The sequence below is a fragment of the Artemia sp. Qi Xiang Cuo genome, chromosome 11 (assembly GCF_049724085.1).
Source record: "Artemia sp. Qi Xiang Cuo chromosome 11, ASM4972408v1, whole genome shotgun sequence".
Classification (NCBI taxonomy): domain Eukaryota; kingdom Metazoa; phylum Arthropoda; class Branchiopoda; order Anostraca; family Artemiidae; genus Artemia; species Artemia sp. Qi Xiang Cuo.
In genome coordinates, this window is record NC_142804.1 from 64,796,355 (window position 1) to 64,821,901 (window position 25,547).

General features: G+C 35.7%; 1 protein-coding gene across 8 annotated transcripts in view; it reads left to right on the forward strand.

Annotated features, from left to right (window-relative positions):
• Positions 1-25,547, forward strand: part of LOC148947248 (zinc-regulated GTPase metalloprotein activator 1-like) — a 261,597-nt gene that overhangs the window by 1,363 nt on the left and 234,687 nt on the right. For all 8 annotated transcript variants that reach the window (XM_089097348.1, XM_089097347.1, XM_089097351.1 and 5 more), the window contains exons 2-3: positions 12,948-13,146; positions 21,845-21,941. In XM_089097348.1, coding sequence (XP_088953474.1) covers positions 12,957-13,146; positions 21,845-21,941 — 287 coding nt within the window. In that variant the 5' untranslated portion in view covers positions 12,948-12,956. The remainder of the gene's footprint in view (positions 1-12,947; positions 13,147-21,844; positions 21,942-25,547) is intronic.

A 25,547-nucleotide genomic window follows, 5' to 3' on the forward strand; every position in this document is an offset into this window, starting at 1 on the left:
TTTACCACTAGTGTTCACTAACTAACTCAACAAACTTTGTATATAACCTTTGACTTTGACTCAGTAACACACCCATTTATCTCACTCCTCAGAGTGAGATAAATGGGTGTTAATGTAAATAAACAGTCTGTTTATGTAAATAAACAGACCCTGAACCATCCCATAAGGCAAATGACTTGAAAGTCCTTATCACTAAGGAAGAAATCAAACTACAATTCCAGAAACTTCAATCAGACAAATCCAAATGCCCAGACAGAATTGAAGTGCTACAGCTCAAAGAGAGCATAGAATATATTGTTGAACCTTTGCAAAAATTCTTTCAAACTTCTATAGACAAAGGTACAATAGCATCAAGATGGTCTGAAGCAGTTGTTGTCCTCATCCACAAGAAAGGTGAACAATCAAAAGAAGAAAACTACCTTGCCCTGTCTCTGCCTCCTCTACTGCCTAGATATAGCCTTAAACTATAGACAGTACAGTCAACTTCTCATTTTCTAAATTAATTTACTAGCTAAAAGATGAGAATACTCCTATCCCTCCTAATGAAAATGTACACTTTTCCAGAGGTGATTTTTGATTTTGCAGTATTGTTATACAAATAATAAAGTTGAATAATAAAGTTGGCGACCAAGTTTGTCACCTTGTATAGACCAATCCACTTTTTGTAAGAAAAAAAAGTAAGGAAAGAACATAACTGTTATACAGTTCTGCAACAGGGCAAGTTTCTCAGAGACCTGTGTTCCTGACATCATTAGTCAGTAAACTTTGTGAAGGATGCATAAGAGATAGACTATTGTACCATGTATTATAGAGCAATATGATAAATCCCAACCAATATGGCTTTCTACCAAGCAAAAGCTGTAAAACATAATTATTAGAAATGTTCAACAATTGGACACAGGCCTTGGAAGAGCATCATAGCATCCTATTTGATGTCAAAATAGCTTTTGAGAGCATATCACATGCAAAGCTAATGGATTAACTCTAGTACGGTAGTTTAATTTGCCAAGACCAATACTATCCTGGATAGAATCATTCCTCAGAAATCAAACCCTAAAAGCTAGAGTGGGTGACATCATCTTGAATTCAGCAAAAGTGACCAGCAGGGTGATAGCCTACAAGGTAGTGTGATTGGTCCTCTCCTCTTCATACTCTTTATCAACAGAAATATTATCAGCACTACCAAAATCTATGCAGATGACACAAAACTCTATAGGAAGCTCATATCATCTCAAGATGTAGCAACACTACAAAAAGACAATGACACCTTAACTGAAAACCTCCAAAGCCTAGGTCTCAACTTCAGTGCATCAAAACCAAGGTCCTGTGGATGGGGAAGAAAAATACTGCTTCTGTGCCCCAACTAACAATAAACAACTAAACAGGCTGCAGAATACCACTGACACTTGTTGACTCTGAAATAGATCTTGGCATTGTTGTTGATCCACAGCTTAAATTTCATGAGCACATCCAGAAAACTATTTCCAAAGCCTCACAGCTTATTGGGCTGATCAGACACAGTTTCAAGCACTTGAACAACAATACTTTTGTAAAACTCTACAAGGAGATTGTCAGACCTACAATAAAGCATGGGAATGTGATTTGGGGACCCCACTATAAAACAAACTTTGCTGCCCTGGAAAAGGTCCAAAAATGTGCCACCAAACTTCTTCCTGGTTTGAAAAACTTTAGTTATGAAGAACAACTATTCAAACTGAACATACCCACCCTGAAATATAGACAAATGAGAGGAGACCAGATACAGCTGTACAAAGTAAAGCACAACCTGGAGAAACTGTCTTTCCAGAAGTATTTTCACCCTTCAAAAATAAATACTACAAAAGGACACAAAAAAAAAAATATTCAAAGCCATTGCAGTAAATAGATCAAGGGCTAATTTTTGGAGTGTCCAAGCAGTGGCTGACTGGAACTCACTCCCAGAAATAGTTGTGAAATATGGAACTTTAAATAGTTTCAAAAATGACCTGGAACAATTTTGGAGAGAACATTTTTACACACATGACACATAGACTGTAGTAAGGCAGACCCTTACCCTTGGTTTAAACTGCAAAACCCAGATAGTCATTGACTCAGAAGAAAAAACTTTGATAAACCAACTGACAGGCATCTAGAGAGTGCTGATACAGGGACATGTTCCTAATGGCACTGATGATCCTATAAGTTAATCCTCTAAATTATGGGGAAGGGGGGGAGGGTTTGCACTTACAATGCTTCTACATGCTTATTAAATCTGGGGGCAAGTTTCTAAACTTTGGGAATTTTGAGGAGGCAGGAGAACTTAGGAAATGCAACTAACTTATATAGCTTCAATTATTATTATTTGTACTTTAAGATGTAATAATGGTGATTTTGAGGTAAGACGCACCCCTTTGGAATTAGTAGTATGACCTGTAGTTATAGTATTGCAAATTTGTAAGGCTCTACTATAGTAATGTTTATTTGTGTCTAGGCCAGCTATTCAGTTTATTTGATACATCAATTTGCAAATACATTGAGCTAAAGAGGCGAAAAAACGCTGGCAAAACAGATCTCATCATCTTCAAAGGACAAATAGTGTAAAAAAACATAGCTGTTCATCACAGTTGGAAAACTCCAAAGCCAGCCTCAAACCAGTCCGCAATGGAAATCTAACAGTTTGTCCCTCACCTGTAAATAGCCCTGTTTTCTTGCAGTTATCTTCTTTGTTTCATAATACTTCAAGTGTTGATATAAGCATATCCTCTACAGAAAATGAACTTAGTCAATTATGTAGTGAACTTTTCTTGTCATGTGATAGCTCAAGTAATTCAAGTAAGTGCTGTTTCTGAACTTACTTCCATGCCACCTGTGTCTATCACAGTTGCAGCTCCTGGACCTCTGCTGCTAGACGGCATGTCACAAAAGTCTTGGAAAAATAACACCCTGTGTGTCATCTTGAGCAATGTTGACTCTCTTACAAACAAGCTTCTGGAAACCCAAGTGCTCTTAAAAGAAGAGGCAGCAGATATTGCCAGTTTGGTGGAGATTCTCATATTTGGTCTTAGGAAACCCACAAGCACCAAGTTTCTGCTTATGGAGAGTGGGTTAACAACAATAAGGGAGAGACGTAGCTTTCTCTTGACAAAACATCTTACAAAAATTGAATCAAATAGCTCACACACACTACACAATAGGTTAAGAAATCCAGCCATGTATAGAGGCATTCCAGATGAGTATGCCAATATTAAGAAGAAGTTCCCCATACCAGCAAAGTTTGTTACCCCCAATTTACCCCAATCCCCGCCCTTGAATTGGTCAAGCCCTATAATAAATACTTACTTCTCAAAGTGGAATAAAGTTTTAACACCTATTGCTTTTGTCCAGAAAAAATTTGCAGAACTTAATACAATTACCTATAAAAATCACTTCCAAATATTTGTTGATGGGTCAAAATGAATGAGAAGGTTGCAAGTGGTGCTTTCCTTCCTCACCTGAAAATTGCAATGGGCAAGAGTTTATATAATAATTTATCTATAATGTCTGCTGAGTTAAATGCCATAATCACGGCATTAGAACACCTTAAGGAAAATCAACCTTTTATTGCAAATTCAAATAATATTATCATATATTCAGACTCTCTATCAAGCCTTGAGTTGCTGGCCTCAGCTCCTCAGTATAAGTTGGACATTGACACTTATCATTGTCTGAGTATTATAGATAATCTTGCTTTAAGTGGCATAAAAGCTTATTTTCAGTATATTCCTAGCCACTCTGGCATAAGTGGTAATCATCAGGTTGATGAAATAGCAAAAAATACTATAAATATTGACCAGCCAAGTGGGAGACCAGTCCCAACTAGAGATATTTACCAATGGAGGCTATCAGATGTTAATTTTAATAAGATCAATGCTATCCTTTCCCCCTTTCCCAATAAGTATCTTTCTAAAATTTATCATAGAATTTTTTCTGGAACAAATGGACTAAATTTTCTTGCATTCTCATATAAGTTTTCTAATTTAAGTGGTTCAATTCCCCTGTCCCCTCTTTGCAGGCATTGTAATATGAATAATGAAACAATTGACCATTGCCTATTTGAATGTAATATGCTGACGTCTGCACAACATACCTTGCTTTGTAACCTGTTAAAATGCTTCAAACACCACAAAATCTCAATATCAGCCAAGAGCCTAGCCAACTATACCTGCACACAGAGCACAGAAATTGATATTTATCATCTTATATTTGAACTCCTTGAGTCGAAAGATCTACTGAAAGATATCTGAGAATGTCTAATAAGTAAGAGACAACCAAGCCAGTAGCTCTGTTGCCCACAGAGTGAAGCAAAAAGAAAAAGGCTAAATAGTATCAACTGAATAGCCCGCCTGCTGTGAATTAGAAAAAGAAGAAGATTCTGCCAAAGTATACTGCAGTTCCTTCTACTGAGAGTTCGCTGCAGATATCTGGATTTCAGTGCTTCACTAATCTAGGACAGCCAAACTGCAGAAGAGGAGTTGGTGTCTAAGTCAGAGAAAGCTTCCAGGTTAGTGTTATCAACCTTCCTATTTTTAATGTACCTTGGGTTAAAAGTTTATGGCTTGATATTAATCTTCATGACAAAAAAGTCTGTATTGGGTGTATTTACAGAAGCCCTAGCCCACACAGTCTTGAAGAATGTGAATCATCACTTAAAAAAATTATTGATGGAATGGCTTCCTTTGTATCACAAACGGTTGCATCTGATTTGATAATAATTGGCGATTTTAATTTCCCCTTGGTTGAGTGGGTGGATGGACTTGGTCATCCGGCATCTGGCGGTTGGGATTCACCATTTGTGTCTTGTTTATCTGACAATTTCCTTCACCAAACGGTTGAAAAACCCACAAGGCACCATGGTGACCAGAACCCTTCCTTGTTGGATCTTGTAATTCTGAGTGACCCAGACTCTCTCATCAGAAATTAATTTCTTCCTCCAGTTGGTAACAGCAACCACTCAGTTACCGGTATCCTCTCTGTGCTGTCTATGAATAGTCGTCTTCAAACTAACTTGCGCCCTCAAACTTTTATTGACTATCATGAAATACAGCAGGAATTGGTATCAATTAATTGGTCAGAGCTCATTACTTCGGATATCAACACGTCATGGTTGAATGTCAAGGAAACTCTCCTGTCAACAGAAAAGAAGCACTCTCGTGTTATTTATCAAAGACGACCAAAAACACTTCCGTTTCTCACAAAGGATACAAAGAGGACTATCAATAGGAAAGCCAGAGCTTGGAAAAGGTACAAAAAGAAAAAAAACACAGGAAAATTGGCTAAGGTATGCGAAGGCCTGGAATCTCGTCTTGGACTCAGTTAGGAAACAGAAGTCTGAATATAAGTAGAAGCTTGCCACTGATATCAAGACAAACCCCAAATCCTTCTGGAGGCATGTTTCTGCTAAAAGTCCTAACCGTCACACCATTCCTGACCTCAAGCATAACGGGGTAACGCACTCGTCGCCGATAGATAAAGCTAATTTACTGAATGTCCAGTTTGCCTCTGCTTTTACCACCCGGTCTTGTCCAACCATCCCTGCAGCACCATCACATTCTGTATCTACCCCAATGCCTAGCCTGTTAGTTACTGAAGAAATGGTCTTATCTAGCCTCGATAAACTCGATGTTAACAAGTTCAAAGAACCTGACGGGTTACACCCAAGGCTTCTTCAAGAATGTAGAAATGTACTTACTTCTTCTCTGTGATGACTCTTTCAGCTGTCCCTAAGAAACTGAGAGATACCTACATATTGGAAAATGTTAAATGTTATGCCAACCCACAAAAAAGACCCCAAGGATTGTGGTGAAAATTACTATCCCATCAGCATCACTTCTGCGGTTGTAAAGGTGCTTGAGAGATTTATAAATAGAGCTCTCATTCAGCACTTTGAAACTAACAACATACTAACTCCTTCTCAACATGGCTTCAGATCTGGTAGATCCGTGGACACTAACCTAATACAGACATACGAGTATGTAACATCACTGCTGGATCGAGGATTTCCTGTTGATATGCTGCTCATGGACCTCTCAAAAGCTTTCGATATGGTATGTCATGAATTCCTGATTGCCAAACTGAAGGCAGCAGCTGTTGATGGTGTTACTGTGCAGTGGATACAGAGTTTCCTATCAGAAAGAACACAAGCCGTCAGGGTCTATGATTCTCAAGGTGTTCCTCATTTATTGTCATCCATAACTGTGTTAAGTGGCGTCCCCCAGGGGACCATCCTTGGACCGAGTCTCTTCAACTTTTATATTAATGATGCACCAAACCTTCTCTCGAACCTCCTCACACTTTATACTGATGACTCAAAACTTGTTGGCAAAGCTGCTGATCTCCAATCTGTACAAAGGGACCTTGATATTCTTGGAAGCTGGGCTGCAAAATGGCTCCTCTTTTAATGCTGAAAAAGGTCATGTCATTCATTTTGGCAAACATAATCCACATCAGCAGTACCATCTCCAAGGTAACCCCCGCTCTGCAGTTACTGAAGAAAGAGATCTTGGAGTCATTGTTGATCATCGGCTGAGTTTCAGTACCCATGCAAAATCTGTATCTTCTTCTGCCTTCCAGTCCCTTGGACTTATTAAAAGAACTATCTCTAGCCGGCGTCCTAAAGTATTTATGAAGCTCTACAAGGCACTAGTTCGTCAACGCCTTGAGATTGGAATGTCCCTGGCGTCCCCCTATTTTAAGAAGGACAGGGAAATACTAGAAAAAGTACAGAGAAGAGCAACTAAGATGGCTGATGGCCTCAAACAAGTGCCATACGAAGAGCGTTTGCGTCATCTGAAGCTCCCTACTCTCACATACTGGAGGAAGCGAGGTGACATGATTCTAACCCACAAAGTCACTTCAAAAAATACTCTTCCTGGTCTCCTTGCTCCCCCAGAACGCCTTGTGACAAGAGGACATTCAATGAAAATTTTCAAGAAGCACTCTTCTCTCCAAGAGGGAAGCCATTTCTTCAGCCAACAAATAACCAACTTTTGGAATCAGCTCTCTAAAGATACGGTGTCTGCAGACTCGACGATTGCCTTCAAGCAAAGACTTGACGAAGATTGGCAACAGCAGGAGTTCCTCTACAACTGGGAAGCTGCTGAGTCTACAACCCAAATGTAACAAGTGAATCACGACAAAAAAAAAAAAAAACCATTAGATGTCATCGCGGAGCATTACAAGGATGGAAAATCCTTAAATTCGCTCCAAGCTGTGATTTAAGGTAATTTAAGGTAGTTGATAATTTAGACTTTAATTGACTTTAGCAGTACTTACTTTTTAGCTACAAATTTCAGATTGAAGATACAAGGATTTCACCCATTGGGTATTCCAATTTCTTGGTATTTGACCAACCAGTATTAGGATCAGTTTCTGAAAAATCACCTAAGGCACCTTGCCTTAAAAAAAGAAAAACTAATGGTAAGAAAAAAGAGAGGAAATAGAAGTTCTGTAATGAGGTGGCAGAAATGAAGACTAACTTGTTGGAGGCCAAAAGGAATCTGTTTAGGAATTTAGGTTGTATTTTGATTATTTTTCAAAAGACAAGTTACTCTTGAAATTTGACTTTGCTTCTGATTAATCAAGCCATCAAAAATTTACACAACAATTGGGAATGGCTATCACTGAAGGATGTAACTATGTATTAAAACCACTTATTTATTTTTATTTTTGGAGAGTTTTGTTTCAAAAAAGAAGAACAAATGGTTCACAACAGAACTGGTGTTTACAAAACTGTTTCAGATTTGCTATTACTTGTAGGCTTGTCATACATTTTAAGGCACTTCCACTTATCCTGCTACTGTCTTACAATAATTGAATATTAACTTTTTATTAAATAGAAACTAAAGAAATAATATTGCACATTTTATCAGTAAATGCTTTAAATTCATTTGCCTTGATCTAAAGAAAAATCAGATGACATGTTTTTAGCCTAAGTATTTGACAATTTTTAATTATGGCCATAGACAGACAATTAACAAGACACAGAGTTCAATCAGCCAACTGCCATCTAGCATATCATTTTAAAACAGTGTGATAATGCTAGTATTTGTGTTCAGTTAAAGTGAAAGAGAATGGGTACTTCAGTAGCATTATTTGGGGGGGGGGCATGTTACCCCCTATATTTCAATAATCACCTTTTTAGGAGTACTTACATTGTAAAAAGATTAAATCATTTTTGTTATTTTCATTTTAAAAAACGACAGGTTCTCCCCCCCCCCCCTAGATTTTGAAAAATAAATCCTGCTCCACCTAAATTTTTGTGATTTGATGCCACTGGGAAACTGAGAAAGTAAGAAAAGCTCCTAGGACCACTAACAGAATAGCATTTGGAACATTTGCTAAAATGCAGACAAATTTAAAGAAGATGGGATATTTGATGATGTAATTAATCTCTAACATTCTTGGATAAAACCTAAAATTTCTCTGTGAGTGATAATTCATCTAATTTTTTTCCTTTTGCAAGAATTGAAATTTGAAAGAATTGAAAAGACAATCTTGCATTGGTAGGCTGAAAAAGAAAACTGCTAAATGCCAGATGAGATTAGTAATTTTTTTACACTATTGCCTGTATTTACTCTTGTAAGTCTCTCATGCTTTTTGGTTTGAGTACCAAACATTGAAATGATAAATTGGTGCAGCACAACATGCATCTGTGATACAGAATATTTTCAGAAGAAAAGTAAGAGCTTTTTTCCATTCTTGTTAATCCCATTAGCTACAAGTACAGTGTAATCCAGTAGGGCTTCTTGTAGTATGTGAACTTGGGTAAGTCCAACCCAGGGGTAACTCCAATACCCCCATCTTATCTGGGTTAGAGATTAAAAATTTATGTGGTTCCATATGTAAACTTCTTCCTTTGGCTTGGGTACTTGACAACAGCCTTCAATGTTTCCGCCATTTTCAATCGCTTTAAAGGAATTTCAAAATTTTTGCAAGGCATTTTTGTTGGCCACAAGGTAGGTAGCCATTTTTAATTGATAGTGACGAAGAATAGAGAGATGATAAAACGATTCTAAATAGCTGATAAGTTAATAGGATAGTTTAAGTAATTACTGCAATTTATTAGTATATTTTTCTCAAATCAGTCAAGAGATACAAGGGGTGTCGGAATTACCCCGCAAAAACACGAATTTCGTATAAATCCGACATGTCAGACTTACCCCATACAGGATAAATTCCAACACGAGGGTCGTATTTACCCAGTGTATACAATAGGGCTGTTTTTTAGCACTAAGATCTTGCATCTAAGATCTTGCATCTTTCTGCAAAGATTATCGTTTTTTAACTCATCTTTGTTCTAAGATCTTGCAACTCACTGATGTTAGCAAAAACTATGAAGAACGCCACTGTTCTGCCATATAGAACAATGATGAGAGAGGTTTGATGATATACTCATCATTGTTCTCAGACCGCTGATCAGAATGATGAAAGACGTTTGCATAAAACGACAAAAGATGTAAGATCTTAATTCAAAGATTTCACCTTTAAGCGTTTTCTGACAATGTGATCTTAGCACATTGATGAGTGAAAAAAACAGGCCTAATGTGGCTAGTTTTTTTGCAGTTCTAGCCTAGATATCAGTATATTTGCCAGCTATTCACAATGTTAACAGTACATAGTAAATCTGATCAGTTGCAGTATTCACTGTGGTTGTCACTCTTGTTAAATTCTGATTCTCTGATTTCTTATAAGTTGACATCAGAAAAGTATAAGGGTGGAGTAACAATTAAAAAAAAAAAAAAAAAAAAAAACAGAAGAGAAAAAGACATTTAAAAAAATCAAATAAGACAATGATAGGGGGTGGGAGGACAAGTGTGTAAGTTCTGGCTGACTTTCCTATGCTGTATTTCAGGAGCGAATCCAGGATTTTTTTCGGGGGGGGGGGGGTTACTAATTTTTGACTTTTTCGGGGGGGGGGGGTTTACTAATTTTTGACTCAGTTTTCAATTAATTTTACTGATTTTTACCTAGGTCTTACTAATTTTCGACTCGGTCAAAAATTTCGGGGGGGGGGGGTTCAAACCGGGTACCCCCCCCCCCTGGATACGGCCTTGCTGTATTTCATACTTCAAAACCATATAAGAAACACCAAAATTATTGACAAGTGGGCTAACCCTAAACATAAACGACAGAGTGGTCTCAAAAGGTGGAGTGGAATTTGCCAAAGTACATTTATTACAGGCTTCCCTTATTAATTCTAACTGTCATCAAAAAATCAAAACTTATTTTTTTGCCAGTAATGGCACTGATACAAAATTGATATAGTTTTGGTAATTGAGATAATAAAACCATCCAATGCAATTTACAAGAGGCCAAGAGGGATAGTAACATTTTTACAATAGAGGGATGTAATGGTTGCATAATATAGGAGAGAAACTCCCAATTGTCTGCATTTAGCAAAAGGCCTATATAAAGAAAAGAAAAGAAAAAAACAGCAGAAATAATAGTAACCAGTTGGGAAGACGAGTTTTTATAATTTTCAGTTATTTAATACTGTATGACATTTTTCCATGTAGCAACGTATGTTTACAGAAGATAGTACAGTGATAAATTTACAAATAATGAAAGATGCATTCGTTTTTTTCAGTAATGTAATTTTTGCATTCAATTTACACAATTGTTTTGCATGGTGTAAAATAAAATAAATTGATCGATCAGATGATTGTTAAAAGCCAAACCATTATTTGGAGTCAATTAGTACACTGTTTGATCAGATAGTAAAAGATCTTACAGCTCACTGATGTTAGCAAAAAGTGTGAAGAACGCCACTGTTTGAAAAAGTGTGAAAAAGACATCACACTGTAAAGCATAGGGGAATGGATCCACTAAATTAAACTGCAGCTTGTATCCTCAACTAGGTATGCTTCTTCAGTACTACCTTGTGGAGAGTTAACACCAGAAAACCCTTCTTTTGAAGTATTCAAGAGAAGGTATAACAGAAATTTCAAAAATAAAAGTGAAGTATTTTCAAGGGCTAGCAGCATATCATAAATTTGTAGTTAACTTGTACAACACTTTTGTATTAACACTTGTATAACACTTTGTATTAACTTGTACAACACATTATTTCAAAATACTATCAAAATTGCTTCACTTTGAAATTGTCTACAAAATAATCATGGAATGTTATTTTCAGATCTAAAACGACTGTCAATCATTGGATTGAGCTAATTGTCATATGCCATATTAAACGAAAAAAAATTAAGCAACAATCCTAAAATGCTTATTCTTATACTATTAAAAGTGTCCTTAAATGGTTTGATTTTATTGTACCAAAACTATATTGTTTTGAGTTTTCAGTAAAGCGCTAGTTTTCTATAATCCTACTAACACAGGGAAATAACACCAGCTAGTTTATTTGCACTAGTTGAAGTAATGATTTTTGTTTATTTTAAGTTTCAGCTTCGCTCTTTACTTCCCTCGGATTTTTTTTAAAATTAATCATAGGGTTTTGCATTTAATTAGTATAATTTTTTTTGTAAGAAATGAATAGGGACGAAAAGATAGATTGCAGATAGTAGAATATTTACCATTGTTTTCAAAAACATAAATTTGTAGTTAACTTGTACAACACTTTTGCAGTTAGTAAAAGAGGGTAAACAGATATACTGCAGATGGTAAAAGATTTACCATTATTTCAGCAGCATAATCTTCCAGAAATTAATACAACAGTTTTGCAAGTAGTAAATAATAGTAAACAGATGATTGTTGATACAATACTGTGCATATCATACAAGATTGCGAATGGATAGATTGAAGATGGCAGAGGATGTGTCATTATTTTCAGTAGCATAATATTTTGCTTAATTAATGTAAATTTTTGCTTGTAGTAGAAGATGGTAAACAGATTGAAAAATACAGACCAATATTCTTTAGTAAACACTATTTTGCAGTTAATTAAAATAAAGTTTTGCAGGTTATAATATATGGTAAACAGATCAATTTCAGATGCTAAAAGATGCACTACTATTTCCTGTAGCATAATTCTGTAGTTAGTTAATGTAACATTTTTGCAGATAGTAAAAGATGGTAAACTGATAAATTCCAGATGGTAAAAGATACCCCTGCTACATTTAGTGTACCTTGCCCTATTTTGCAATACCTTCTCTTGGAATTTGTTAAGTGTGGGCTGAGAACTAGTCTAAAGGTGTAGGCTAATGTATACCTTCAGTGAGGTTGTAGCGTGGGACCCTCATTGAGGTGAAACTGGAGGGTTGGGCTAATGTACCTATATAGACATCAACATAAACTAGTAATATACATAAGTTATGATAAATAATGATATATACATGATAAATTATTATATAAATAATAATTATGATAAATTATTTATGATAAATAATAATTATGATAAATTATTTATGATAAATAATAAATAATGATAATAAACAAATAATCACCAATGATAATAGACATTTTCAAGAAGATAATCCTTAAGCATCTAAAGCTATACTGACAATAATGATTTTCCTTCCTTCCCCATTTCCTATTAAAAAAAATTATTAAGATTTTTCCTATTAAAAAAAAAAAGTATTAAAAAATTGCTGACTGCTAACCAAAGGAATTTTGTTCCAGTTTCTTTGAGACAGGAAGCGTTTCTAAGATTGAAAGAAAAATACTTCTACAGTTTCTGCAAGTAATGCTTGCTTGTTTTTTCTAAAAACTTCCATTATTTTTGTACAAATTTTGAGCTTCACTTCTAAGGTAATTTTTGACTTTTGGTTTACCCTCTTTTGTCTTTAAAAATTTATTGAATGTTATGGCACCATATCATTACTTCCTATTATTTCCTGTCGGATAATTTACAGTTAATCAATAAAGCAATTTTGCAGATATTAAAAGATGGTAATAGATCAGTTGCAGATGGTTAAAGATGCAACACAATTTTGAATGACATTATCTTTTAGTTAATTTATACAACATTCTTTCAGACATAAAAGATGGATGATGAAGATACCCCTCCTTTTCTTATTGAAACATCTGATGCCAATATGTTAATGGAATCAAAAGCTGTCCCAATCACTATCATAACAGGTCAACTTGGATCAGGAAAAACAACTTTTTTAAATTATGTCCTGTCTGAAAAACATGGAAAAAGAATTGCTGTTATATTGAATGAATTTGGTGAAGGTTTGGGTTCTTTTTACTTACAAACTAAATACAACCACAATAAGGGTATCCCTGGCTGAAACTCTGGCTTGTCAGTGTCTAGCTCGTATTACCGAGCTAGACACTCAAGAATACTGAAGGTATTCTTATTTGCTAGTAAATTGCTGTTTTATGCAACTCTACTTTTAACTTTTTTATACCAACTTTTTGTCTGACTTCCTTTGATTTTAAACTATGTTGTTTTGACTCAGTTTGATAGATTTTGTATTAAAAGTTTTTTGGTACTTATTACTTAAACAAAACACATCTAAGAAGTGAAGTTAGGTTAATCCTAATGAAATATAACCTTCATATAACCTATAGTTTATATAATAATATAATCTGGGCTATATATATGCACGTTAGGGGTAGGGGGGGGGGGGGGTGTAATGTGTTTTGACAGCATACCTGACCTAAACTAACCCCTCCCCCTCCCTAATGTGCAAATATATAGCCCAAATTATAAATGTCCAATGCATTTTATCACCCTTCGCTATTCTTTGTTGCTATGAAACCTGTTTTCTCATATCTAACCTAAGCGTAATTCTTGAGTGTGTTTTGTTTTTTAACAAGTACCAGTTTTTCTAGTTCTGTGGAATATTTCATTGTTATGTTTTCAAATTCAAAATTTCAAAATTAGATCCCCCCCTCCCTTAAAAAAGCCCATGGAATACTATATAAGGTCAAATAACTCTTTAGTAAGTAGTCTCTGTGGATATTTTCTTTGTAAGTAGAAGGCACTTTCTGCCATATGTTAAGAACTTAGTGAAAATTTAAGAATGAAGATTCAAAATTGAAAATCAAAACTTTAAAGATAATGAATTGTAGAATGGAACTAATTGAATAGTTTGGCTATATGTCTAATAGCCACCCTCAGCAAAACAAAAACAAGAATAATGACAAAATGCAACTTATGATAAAAAGACAAGTCTTAATGTCAGTACATTATGCAAGTTTCAACTAAGACTGTCTATATTATTCAATTAAATATTCTAATTATTCAACTAAATATTCAGTCGGTTTTCCTCAGCAATTGATTGTCTTAAAAATATCCTTGCCACATTATCCTCTTTATTTTTGTAAAATCTAAACAGGGTGAGATAACACTGTGTATCTAGCTGCTAGCTGCTACAGACTTTTAATGGTATTCTCCTTGTATATTTGGTATTTATTCTGCTAGAATGTTTCATTTACCTCTTTGGATCAGATAAAAAAAATCATTAGAAATTTCTATTTTCTGTTTACTCTTTATAGTACAGGCAAACTAGAGTTTGACCCCAAACAGATGGCAACATAAATGGTTTTTACACCATGTTGTAGAGGAAAAAAAAGCTGAACAACATATCCAAAGTTGCACTAGGTCAAAGCAAAACTAGTTTTTTTTGCGTATTGTGTTGTTTTTCTCATTTTCCTAACAAAAACATTAAGTTCCGGTAAATGTTGTTTTTTCTTGATCTGAATTATTATTCTGATGTGAAAAGACGAGATGAGTGCGAAAATGGAGTCAAATTTAGTGTACGGTATGTAAAAAAAAATTCCTAATCATCAATATGTGATTTTTACGCTTCTCGTTGTTGTAACCCCCTTTTTTACCAGACCATCTTTCGCTGGCTAAATTGTCGGTTTTGAGATCTAATAATTAGTTAGCCTGAATCTGTTAGTCGCTGGCTCCATTACCTGATGGGTCAGCCTAAAAAAAGTGATTGCAAGATGTTTATTAAGGCATGAAAAATATTAGAAAAGGGAAATCATCTATGAAACTAGTTTTCAACAGCCGACATTTAAAATTCCTCTTTATTATCAACACACTGACTAATCTTCACAACTGATAAAATTATCGAATCATCTTCATGAACGTTTGAAAGACAGAAAAATCCGACTAGTATTCATAGCTTATTCTTTTGATTCAGATACCTAATCTTCTACGTTCTCCTCATCGTTATAGCTTTCGATTCTTGGAGAGTTAAAACATGCAGTCCCTTTGTACGTTTTACGCGCTGAAGGGCAAGCTAAGCCGTCTTTAAAGCAGCTATGTCTCGTTGAGCTATATTCCAGTTGACAGGAGCATTTCACGATTTTCAGGAGCAGACGAGGGGCTGGTGGGACGTCAGTTGTCAATGGGTACAAGAAGTTATCTTTATTTTTCCAACCCCATTCCTCGGCTTTAAGTTCAGAATCAGGATCTCCACTCCATACCTGAACTTGGTAGAAAAACCTAGAGCATAACTTACAACCCGTGCCCTGAGGGCTGTGGGGGGGGGGAGTTGTCATCCTCAAAGACCCAATTTCCAGAAATTTCAACTACGTTGAACAAACTGGTTATCTCAAAATTATGATTGAATGTTTGGGGAAATGGTCGGCGTGAGAGGGGGTTAGTTGCTCTCCAATCACTTTCGACTATTAAAAAGGGCACTAGCCGTTTTAATTTCTAATCGAATGAGCCCTTTTTGAAGTTTCTACGACAAAGCTTTCTATAAAAACCTTATATGCCCCCAGGGCATAACTTACAACCCTTGATCTGAGGGCTTTGGAGGAAGTGTCCTCCTCAAAAACATAGTTTCTCTCTGGAAATCAACTACGTAGAACAAAATGGCTATCTCGAAATTTTGATTGGATGTGTTTGAGGAAATGGGCGTGGAAGGGGTGTTAGTTACCTTCCAATCACTTTTTGAACATTAAAAAGGGCACTAGAACTCTCAATTTCCAATCGAATGAGCCCCATTTGAAGATTATACGACGAACCCATCCATTTGAAGTGCCTCTGGGAAAAAAAAACAAAACAAAAAACATTGAAGCCGTATGGACTTTACTATAGGCAACGCTGTAGCGTTGCCTTTGATACATGTTATACATTGTATACTGTTATACATGTTGCGCAACACTCATGGTAAGAGAATTATAACTAACCTGGGAGACTTTGGGCACGGGATGGGCTGCTCTGACCAGATATTCAGCTTAATACAGATTCTAGAGTATAGATTTTAACATCAACAAGAGACAATCAAGGTGCTCATTGACTTCAAGTGATGTGGGACGCCATATGGGCCGCCATGATAGAGGATTGCGCATCTGACAAGCTAATCTGACAATTCAGACATACCATTAAGGTGCAGGAGCTCAAGTTAGAACTGATGGAAGCCTGTCCTCACCTTTTGATATTGAGTAGGGGGTAAGTCAAGGGTGCGTTCTGTCCCCGACCTTGTTTAACTTCTTAATAGACTGAATTCTAAAAGAAACTGAGCGGTATCAATTCGTTACAATAAGCCCTTCCCTGTCAGTAACGGACCGAGATTATGCCAGCGATGTTAGTCTACTTCTTGAGTCCATCCAAGATGCCCAATCTATGTTCGACGACCTATATAGTAAGAGCAAATCCGTCAGTCTTCAAATAAATCAGCAGGAAACAACGACGATGAGGACAAGCCGCATTGGAGACGAACCTGTCCAGCTTGATGGAAATCCCATCGAAGAAATTGACTTTTTTCAAATACCTTATTGGACCCCTACGGCAGCGCTACAGAGGAAATCCAAGGTGATGTTTCTTCGGCCTGGGCTGTTTTTCACCGTCTGAGGAAACTCCTATGGAACAAGCACCAGATTACATTAAAGACAAAATTGTGGATTTGTGATGCAACGGCTGCGAGATCTGGCCCTAAAAACCTCAGTAGCCCTGGATCTGAATGTCTTGTATCATAAATATCTTCGGTATATCCTGCAGGTAAGGTGATTCATGAAAATTAGCAACGATTTCATCCACGGTGAAACTGGAAACCAGCCTCCCATAATAAATCTCATCAAATGTAAACACCTCCGGTGGTTTGGCCATGTACTACGACACCCCGACGACGTGATATCAAAGCAGTGCCTGGAATGGCACTGCTCCCGTTTGCGTCGTAGAGGAAGCGACCGGGCGATCAAACGAAAACCTGGGTCTCCACCATCAATTCTGGCATGGAGCCGCTTTGTGGGTTCAGGAAATACAGCAAATGCTACGACCGATAGCGGTTGTCTATCATCAAGCCATCAACTGCACATAGACCTTTCTGGAGCCAATCGTGTCGCTAAATCTTGAACTCCAAGATGAGCTAAGGGGCTTACAACGTGAAGCAAGTACATGTGAGTAAGTACAAGTATTTTTGTTCCTGCAAAGTTTGATTGAGATATGATTAGCTAGCTGTGCTTTTTGGAAGAATTTAATCCTGGAAATCCCCCTCTCTTCAGTTACGAGCTGGATAACAGCTGGCTTTGTTTCAGTCTGCGCCCGGGTTTGAACTTTATGTGCATACTAAATTTAAGAAAATTTGACTATTATCGAAAATTTCACAAAGAACAAATTCAGAATTTGGGTCATCCAGGCATACCTTTTCAGAAGGACTTCTTTGCAATCTAGAAGAGATACCAATTTTTTCATCTTGTGTATCTGAGAGATAACGTTATGCTCCACACGAGACGGACGTTGTATAATCTCCAAGTAGTTTACTTTCAGACCTGGCACACGTTCATTTTGCTTCCTGATTCTACTTAACAGATTTTAACAATTCTCTTAAACAGTTATGTTACAACGTTTTTTCGGGTTTCTTCTAAGTTACACGTAAATTAGTAATATAGTAACTGTATGGAGAACGCTTTGTTGTATGATCTACATCTTGACTACTGCTAGCATGGTTTTTATGTAAGTCCATATTTCGAAAGCAAAGGGACAGCGCAAGCCTTAAAAAAACCCAGGAGGGGGAAGGCGTTTAAAAAACACATTTTTTCCTGACAAGTTACCAATCTTTTCCTTAAACACGTGAAAAGCTGCAATTTTGGTTCATTTTGATCTTCCAAAATAATTTCATGGGCTTCCACCATCCCCACTTCCGTGAATAATCATAGACTTAAAGCAAATGTTTTTAAGTAAAGTGTTTGAAGTCCAAATCATTTCTGGAACTGTGCGAGATAAAAAAAAAGGAAAACTGCAAGATAAAATTTTGCCTAAAAAAGGAAGATATTGACTATTTTTAAAATACAGATCGCATCAAAACCTGTGAGACAAATAAGATTCAGAGATCATAGCAAAAAAGTAGGGTTTTGTTTTCCACGTTATTTTATGTGACCATAATTAACTACTCAGTTTTTTTTTTTTTTAGTAAGATTGAAGAAATAAGGTAAAACAACATTTTGGAGATCTCTCCAATATTATTAGTAGCCTTTAAAAGAAAAGAAATAAAAGTTAAATGGGATTAAATTTGAGAAGTGCTATGAATATAAATAAGTTAGTTTTGTCAACTCCCTTGTACAAACAGAACATGAACTTACTGACATAATGTGCAATTCCGAGTCCCTCACTCTTATTCACTCACCATGTTTCAAGTTCAGTATCATTCAGGACACGAAATTGGTCGTATTGATGTTTCTTTTCCTAGCCATTACTACTGGTCTCATTGTGTATGTGTTTTCGTTGTATCATTGTGTATTTGTAAAATCTAGGCTAAATTTAATCATTTGGGATGAATTGTTCTCTCAAAAGTGATAAATACTTGTCATTATTTGTTGTAAAGCGTAAAACAATATTCTAAAAACTCTACGGTTGTTGATGATGGTGAGAAAATGAACTCTTTGTAAAGAAATGTGTACTTTCTGATTGATTTGTAATTTATCGACTTCATAAATAGACACACCTCCTCCCCATTACTTTCCTTATACATGCAATTTTTAATTATTGTAAGTTAACGCTAAGAAGACTAAGCTGCTTACATTAGGAATAAATAACAGTGACGAGGTGGTATTAGATATGGAGAAACTATCAAGTTGATAGATTCACGTTCCTGGATAGTATTACTATCCAGGTTGTCAGAAAATAGTATTACTATCCAGGTTGTTAGAAAATAGTATTACTATCCAGGTTGTCAGAAAATAGTACTACTATCCAGGTTGTCAGAAAATAGTACTACTATCCAGGTTGTCAGAAAATAGTATTACTATCCAGGTTGTCAGAAAATAGTATTACTATACAGGTTGGCAGAAAATAGTATTACTATACAGGTTGGCAGAAAATAGTATTACTATCCAGGTTGTCAGAAAATAGTATTACTATCCAGGTTGTCAGAAAATAGTATTACTATCCAGGTTGTCAGAAAATAGTATTACTATCCAGGCTGTCAGAAAATAATATTACTATCCAGGCTGTCAGAAAATAGTATTACTATCCAGATTGTCAGAAAATAGTATTACTATCCAGGTTGGCAGAAAATAGTATTACTATCCAGGTTGTCAGAAAATAGTATTACTATCCAGGTTGGCAGAAAATAGTATTACTATCCAGGTTGTCAGAAAATAGTATTACTGTCCAGGTTGTCAGAACAACAATGTCTCATTGCATTGTCAGAAAAACAACATTGCATTAACAGAAAAACAGCAAAACAAGTCATAAAGAGCATAAGGATAAGATAGTACTATTCTTTTTATTTTACAGTTTTCTGCAGAGGAGCTGTGTTTATAATGTGGAACTACTTATGAAAACTAGGATGAAGTTATCTCCAATCTTCTTATTTATCTCCATAATTTAATAGCTCAAACCAGGGGCGTCCCGAGACTCATTTTATTGGGGGGCGATTTTCGTAAATTTTACCGAAGTGCTACCTGATTTATGCCAAATTTTCTGCAAAAGTCAAGAATTTTTCAAAATTTCTGCCGATTCTGCAAAATTTACCGAATTGCTACCTGATTTATGCCAAATTTTCTGCAGAAATAAAGAATTTTTCTAAATTTCCACTGATTTTGCAAAATTTCTGCCAATATTTTCGCCTTCGGCGAAAATTTTTACCGAATTTGAAAAAAGTTGGGGGGGGGGGCACGCTCCTCCCCGCCTCTCCCCCCCCCTCGGGACGCCCCGGGCTCAAACCACCCTCACAAGTTTTAAAATCCAGTAAAAATATGGTTTTGACCTGGCATTTGTGCAACAGAAAATCACCCCCGCTGAAATCTCCCCCTTTTTCAGGGGAAAAGAAGAATGATCTTGAATTTAAATTTCTGCAATATATTCTGGATTAAAAAGTCGTTTCCTATTAATTCAAGTCCTGGGAGACCGAAAATAACATTGGAATTTAAAGATTCCATCATTTAGCACCCCATCTCTACCGAGGGGGTGGGGGTTGAAAGCAGTTTTTTTGCTATAGGAATTTAAGTCTGTGAACTAAGATTAGAATATTGGAAGCCGCGGCAATGACAGTGGCCAAATATAGTATTGAAACGTGGGTGTTTCAAAAGCCCGAAGGAGATTTGTTAAATATTTCCCAGTAACTATTCTATTTAATTATTTTTTATTGTCTGCATACCGAAAGGGCTAATAACATGATAATTAAAAAAGGCAAATACTTTAGTTCCTTTTGCACAACATATTGACAAAGTTTTTTTTTGCGTTTTGTAATGCACATAATATTAAATAATTAATACTAAAATATTATTAACAACCTGCTGCAGCACCAAGCCAACCAAGGCTACGCAATTTCCTTCACCATCCCAAGTTTTCCCTCCAGTCTAGTACCATTTTCTTTTAAATCCTTATGGACTCTTACAACCCCAACTGAGATAACCTGCTTTGCGTTTTCCCCCCGATAATAATTAATAATTATTGTTAATGATAATTGTCGTGTTAAGTATACTCTAAACTCAACAGTAATAAATTAAATAAGGGTGAGAATTAAATAAGGGTAAGAATTGCATAAGGGTGAGAATTACATAATTTCAGTAGAAATAGGAAAATGTTATGCACCTTACATACAACACCGAGCAATATGTGCCACTATAATCTGTATGTTTCTTAAGGCAATTCGAGGCGTTAAAAATCGTTTTGCGAGTCTCAGCGTCAGCCAAGCCCGTATCCACGATTTTTTTTGGGGGGCTTTTACTCAAAGATTTTTTTCGGGGGGGGGGTTGTTTTACACAAAGGAACCTCAAAAAAAGCATACAAAATTTGTTTATATGCATTTTTGTTACGTTTTTACGAGTCAAACAAGCATTTCAGAGGGGGGGGTGTCAAACCCCCCTAACCGTCCCCCCCCCCTCTGGATACGGCGTAGGCGTCAGCTGACTATCTCAAAGGCAAAGGGCCACTTAGAAAATTTTCCTAACATCACAGGGGATTCCTAAAGTAATTTTAGTAAAAAATTGATAGGAGTTTTTAAATATGTAAACAGTTCGAAAAGTTAACGAGAGGAATTTTACAACCGTAAAATCCCAGAGCTGTCAAATCATTCGAATGATACTTTCTTTCAGCCAATTTTTAACGTTTTCAAAGAAAGTATTCTAGAATAATTTTACGGACTGTCCTTTCCTGAACTTTAAAAAGAAAATTCTGCTCCGTTTAACCAAAAAAACAAATTCATACTTTCTGATGATTCATTAATTCGAAATATTTCTATCTCCGGCGCAAAATAGGAGAATTTAAAGGGGTTTCTAAGATCTCCGGGAAAGTAGGCGTCGACCTTTATCTTTCTGTCGTTTATTCACATCTCTTATCCGAGCTCTACAAGTTATGGCAACACTGTCCAGTCAGTTCTGAATAGTTTGGCAACAAAAACTAAAAAAAATTGTAATGGACGAGATAGGACGATTTTTTAAGTTTCTGCCTCTTCCTAATAAGTCATCTTTCCAGTAAGTCATTCTTCCCAAATACTTGACGCAAATTTTATTTTCGTAGGTAGCGCTGGTGAAAGGGCTTTATCATACACTTTGGATGGTAAGTCTTCTGAAGAATGGCTCGAGCTGAGAAATGGGTGCCTCTGCTGTTCCGTAAAGTATTATTTTTTTTAAACAATTTTATTCTTTTGCTGTTTAGATTTGGATAGAATTTTTACTTTAATTTGTTTCTTTTTAATATTGTAATGGTGTTGCATTTTAACTATACAAACTAACGTTCTGAAGACTGAAAACCAGAAAGCACCTCAGAAGTTACAGAGTTCAGTGATTCTAAGAATAACTGAATCACAGAATATTATTGGTGTTAGTGATGCCGTGATGCAAAGATTAGGCTAGTTGCGAATAGCTGAAGTAAGGTTCAGCATCAATTTGCTCCAACTCTTCTAATTTTAAATACTCCTTTTCCACCACTTGTTGGTGGAAAAGGTTTCGGCTAGTAAAGTTTGGCTAGTAAAGGTTTGGTTTCGGCCAATTGTTGGCCGAAACCAAAATCACTTCAGAGAAAATTCAGATAGTGTAATTTTGCTTTTTCTTAAAACCATGCTTTTTCGGTCTTTTAAAAGCATTTTACACTAGATACATGTATCAAAAGTTTAATTTTTGAACTGACTGTGTGAAAGCTAAAAAGGTACGACAAACATAACATCCTTTGAAGGTCTGGTTGTCTTTTGTTATCAACCGATTGCTAATGTTTTATTTTTACGGACGGGAGATGCTGTCAAATAAAACTAACTAGTTTCGATTATTTATTTTCACTTTTTAACATGGCAACATTGACAAAAGTGTGGTAATGACGTAAAAACTTCCTAATTAAAAAAAAGAAGGAATAATCTTACAAAATTGGAGTTTTTAAGTATGAATAGACCTAAGATGGGTCCAGGGAGCAAGAAATATTTTTATTTGGATGTTCCTCGGTATTTCTACTATACAAACTAAAAATCTAAATTATATTTGGGAAAAGGTGATTGGCTTACAGAATAATAGGTTAGTAAATGCAGCTTATCTGGAGGTGGTGCATGATAGAAGGAAAATTTCATGGGCTTCCCAGGTGAAATCAATCTTAAACAGTTGCGGGTTATCAGGTGTTTGGAATGAAGGGAAGGGGATAGGACTGGAAGTAGGAAATGTAGCAAAATTAGTAAAGGGTGTGCTTGAAGATCAGGAGATTCAGAAATGGCAGTGTGAAGTCGCAGCCTCGGTGTCCCTCGGCGTTTACCGGCAATGGAAGGAGGTCTGGGGATATGATATTTATTTTAAAGCGGGTTTAAATAGTGAAGAAATTAAGTGGTATATATCAGGGAGTGGTAATTTTCTAGCACTAGGAGAAAGGAGGAAATATTTAGGGAGGGTAAGGGTAAAGGACGGTCCTTACTCATGCCCTATGTGTGGAGAAAATGGTGAGGATCTGCTTCACTTCATGGCCCTTTGTCCCGAATTACAGGATTTAAGGAAAGAACTATTTTTTGGTAATGTGGCGACAAGTGAGTGGTTGGTTTCAGTTTCAGTAATGGGATCAAAAAATTATGGGACAATAAGAATGATAGCAAATTATATAAAATTGGGTATGTCACATAGAGATAGATTGTTGTAAAGGGGGTGGGGTGAGTGTTGAAATTATTGTTGTATGTGTGTAAGTTGTTTTCTTGTTTGTTATTTTTTGTAGTCATGGCCCTTGATAGATGTAACATACATCTATCTATGTATGTTAATTTATTGATATTGTGTACTTTATTATGTTTTTGTTTTGTTTTGTAATTTTGCGTTGTTATTGTTATGTAGGCTACCATAATTTGCTATGAGTGTTATAATCATGTGCTATTATTTTGTGTGATTTTCCATTTTTTTGCCATGGCCCAAAGCGGCTTTTATTGCAATAAATATCTATCTATCTAAGCCAAATCAGAAAGACACTATGAATCAGAAAGTACTGCAGAAGTTATAGAGTTCAGGGATACAAAATCTGACCGAATATCAGTAGATTACAGAGAATAACAGTGATGACAGTGATGTAATGATAAAGAATTTGGTCTTATAGCAACTAGCTGGGTAGCATTCCCATGTAATTGAAATAATTTTTAATGTCACTTTGATCCGGTTCTTTTACTAAATTTCTGAAGACTCCTTTTCTACACGTTTTGAATAGATGGCTGAAATTAAAATCACCCTAGTGAATTTTTGTAGAGCACTATTATGCTTCTTCTTAAAGTAACAAGGGCAGTTAAAATTTAATCTGATAGTTTGAATTGGTTAATCGGAAACTTACATTATCATATATATCTTAAAAAATAAGAGAAAATCAGGAATTCAAATTTCTGTGAAAAAGATCTCCATATGCAGTTATAGCCTATAGATTTGGTATTAGGGGGTGCCAAAGTTAACAAAGAACATTGAGCTAAAAATCAGAAAAAAAATCAGCTAAAAACACATGATATCAAATAGCTTAAGACCGTTTAACTTTCCATAGAAGGTTTAGTTGTTTTTGTGTATCAACAAATTATGGATCTTTGAATTTTTAAATGTTTGACTTTTATCTTTTGAATCTTGGAATTTTTCACGGCCCAACGTGGCAACACTGACAAAAATGTCATGCTTCCCTAAAAGCTTCAAAGGTTTGAAACAAATAAAATAAAGTTTTTAAGAAATTGCAGTTTTCAGGCATGAATATACTTATGGTGGGGGGAAAAAAGTCAATTTGATGTCCTTGGTACTGAAAAAAAAAACAGTGCTATTTTTTTGTATCTTAAAAGAATTTCTCTCTAAATGTCTTGCATCAAAAGCGTAGTTTTCACGAGGCAACTGTGTGAAAGCTAAAAATGTACGACACATTGAATGGTTTGCGTTTCACCATCGGATGAAAATTTTCATTCCGACTTTTTTCCTTTTCTATAATTAACAATCGTATTTAATTTAACGTACCAGGGACAATGAAAGTGAAGTCTGATTGTTTGAATTGATTAAGCGGGAAATTACTCAAATACATATATCTTAAAAAAATAGAAAAACCAAGAATTCAATTTTTGTGAGGAATACCTCCATATGCATTTATATAGTCTTTATTAATAGCGGGCACCAAATTGAAAAAAAAAAGAAAAAAAGAAGACATAAACGTGGGTGAAAAATCGGCAAAAATCGAAGCCAAAAAATCGGCTAAAATCATAAGGTACCAAACAGCTTAAGAATGTCTAGCTTTCATTTTTTTTTAAGAAGAAAAGGGTTATTCATCAAGAATAAAGATAACAAAACCTGAAGCAAAGTTTGTTTAGGTAAATAATCACCTCACTAGGCCTTAATATAAATCAACTTATGAAAGGTGACGACAATTAAACACCAAAAACAAAAGAAGAAGCTTTAAAGGTTTAGTTGTCTTTGGGAATTAACATATCTTTAATGTTTGAATTTATACATTCGAAAAGTGCGGTTAAAATTATACTAATTAGTTTTGCTTATTTATTATCACGGTTAAACGTGGCAACACTGACAAGAATGGAGTACTGCCCTCAAAACTTTGTAATTTTGGAGCAACCTAAAGAAGAATTGTAGGTAATCGTGATTTTATGGTATGAATAGACGTAAGATGTGGCCCTTGGTCAAAAAAAGTTTTCATTTTGGTGTCCTTGATACTTTACAAAAATTAAATGATTGTCTGATTAAGGGATTCTTAAATAATATATCAGCAAGTGAAGTGAGACATGGCGGGGCAATGC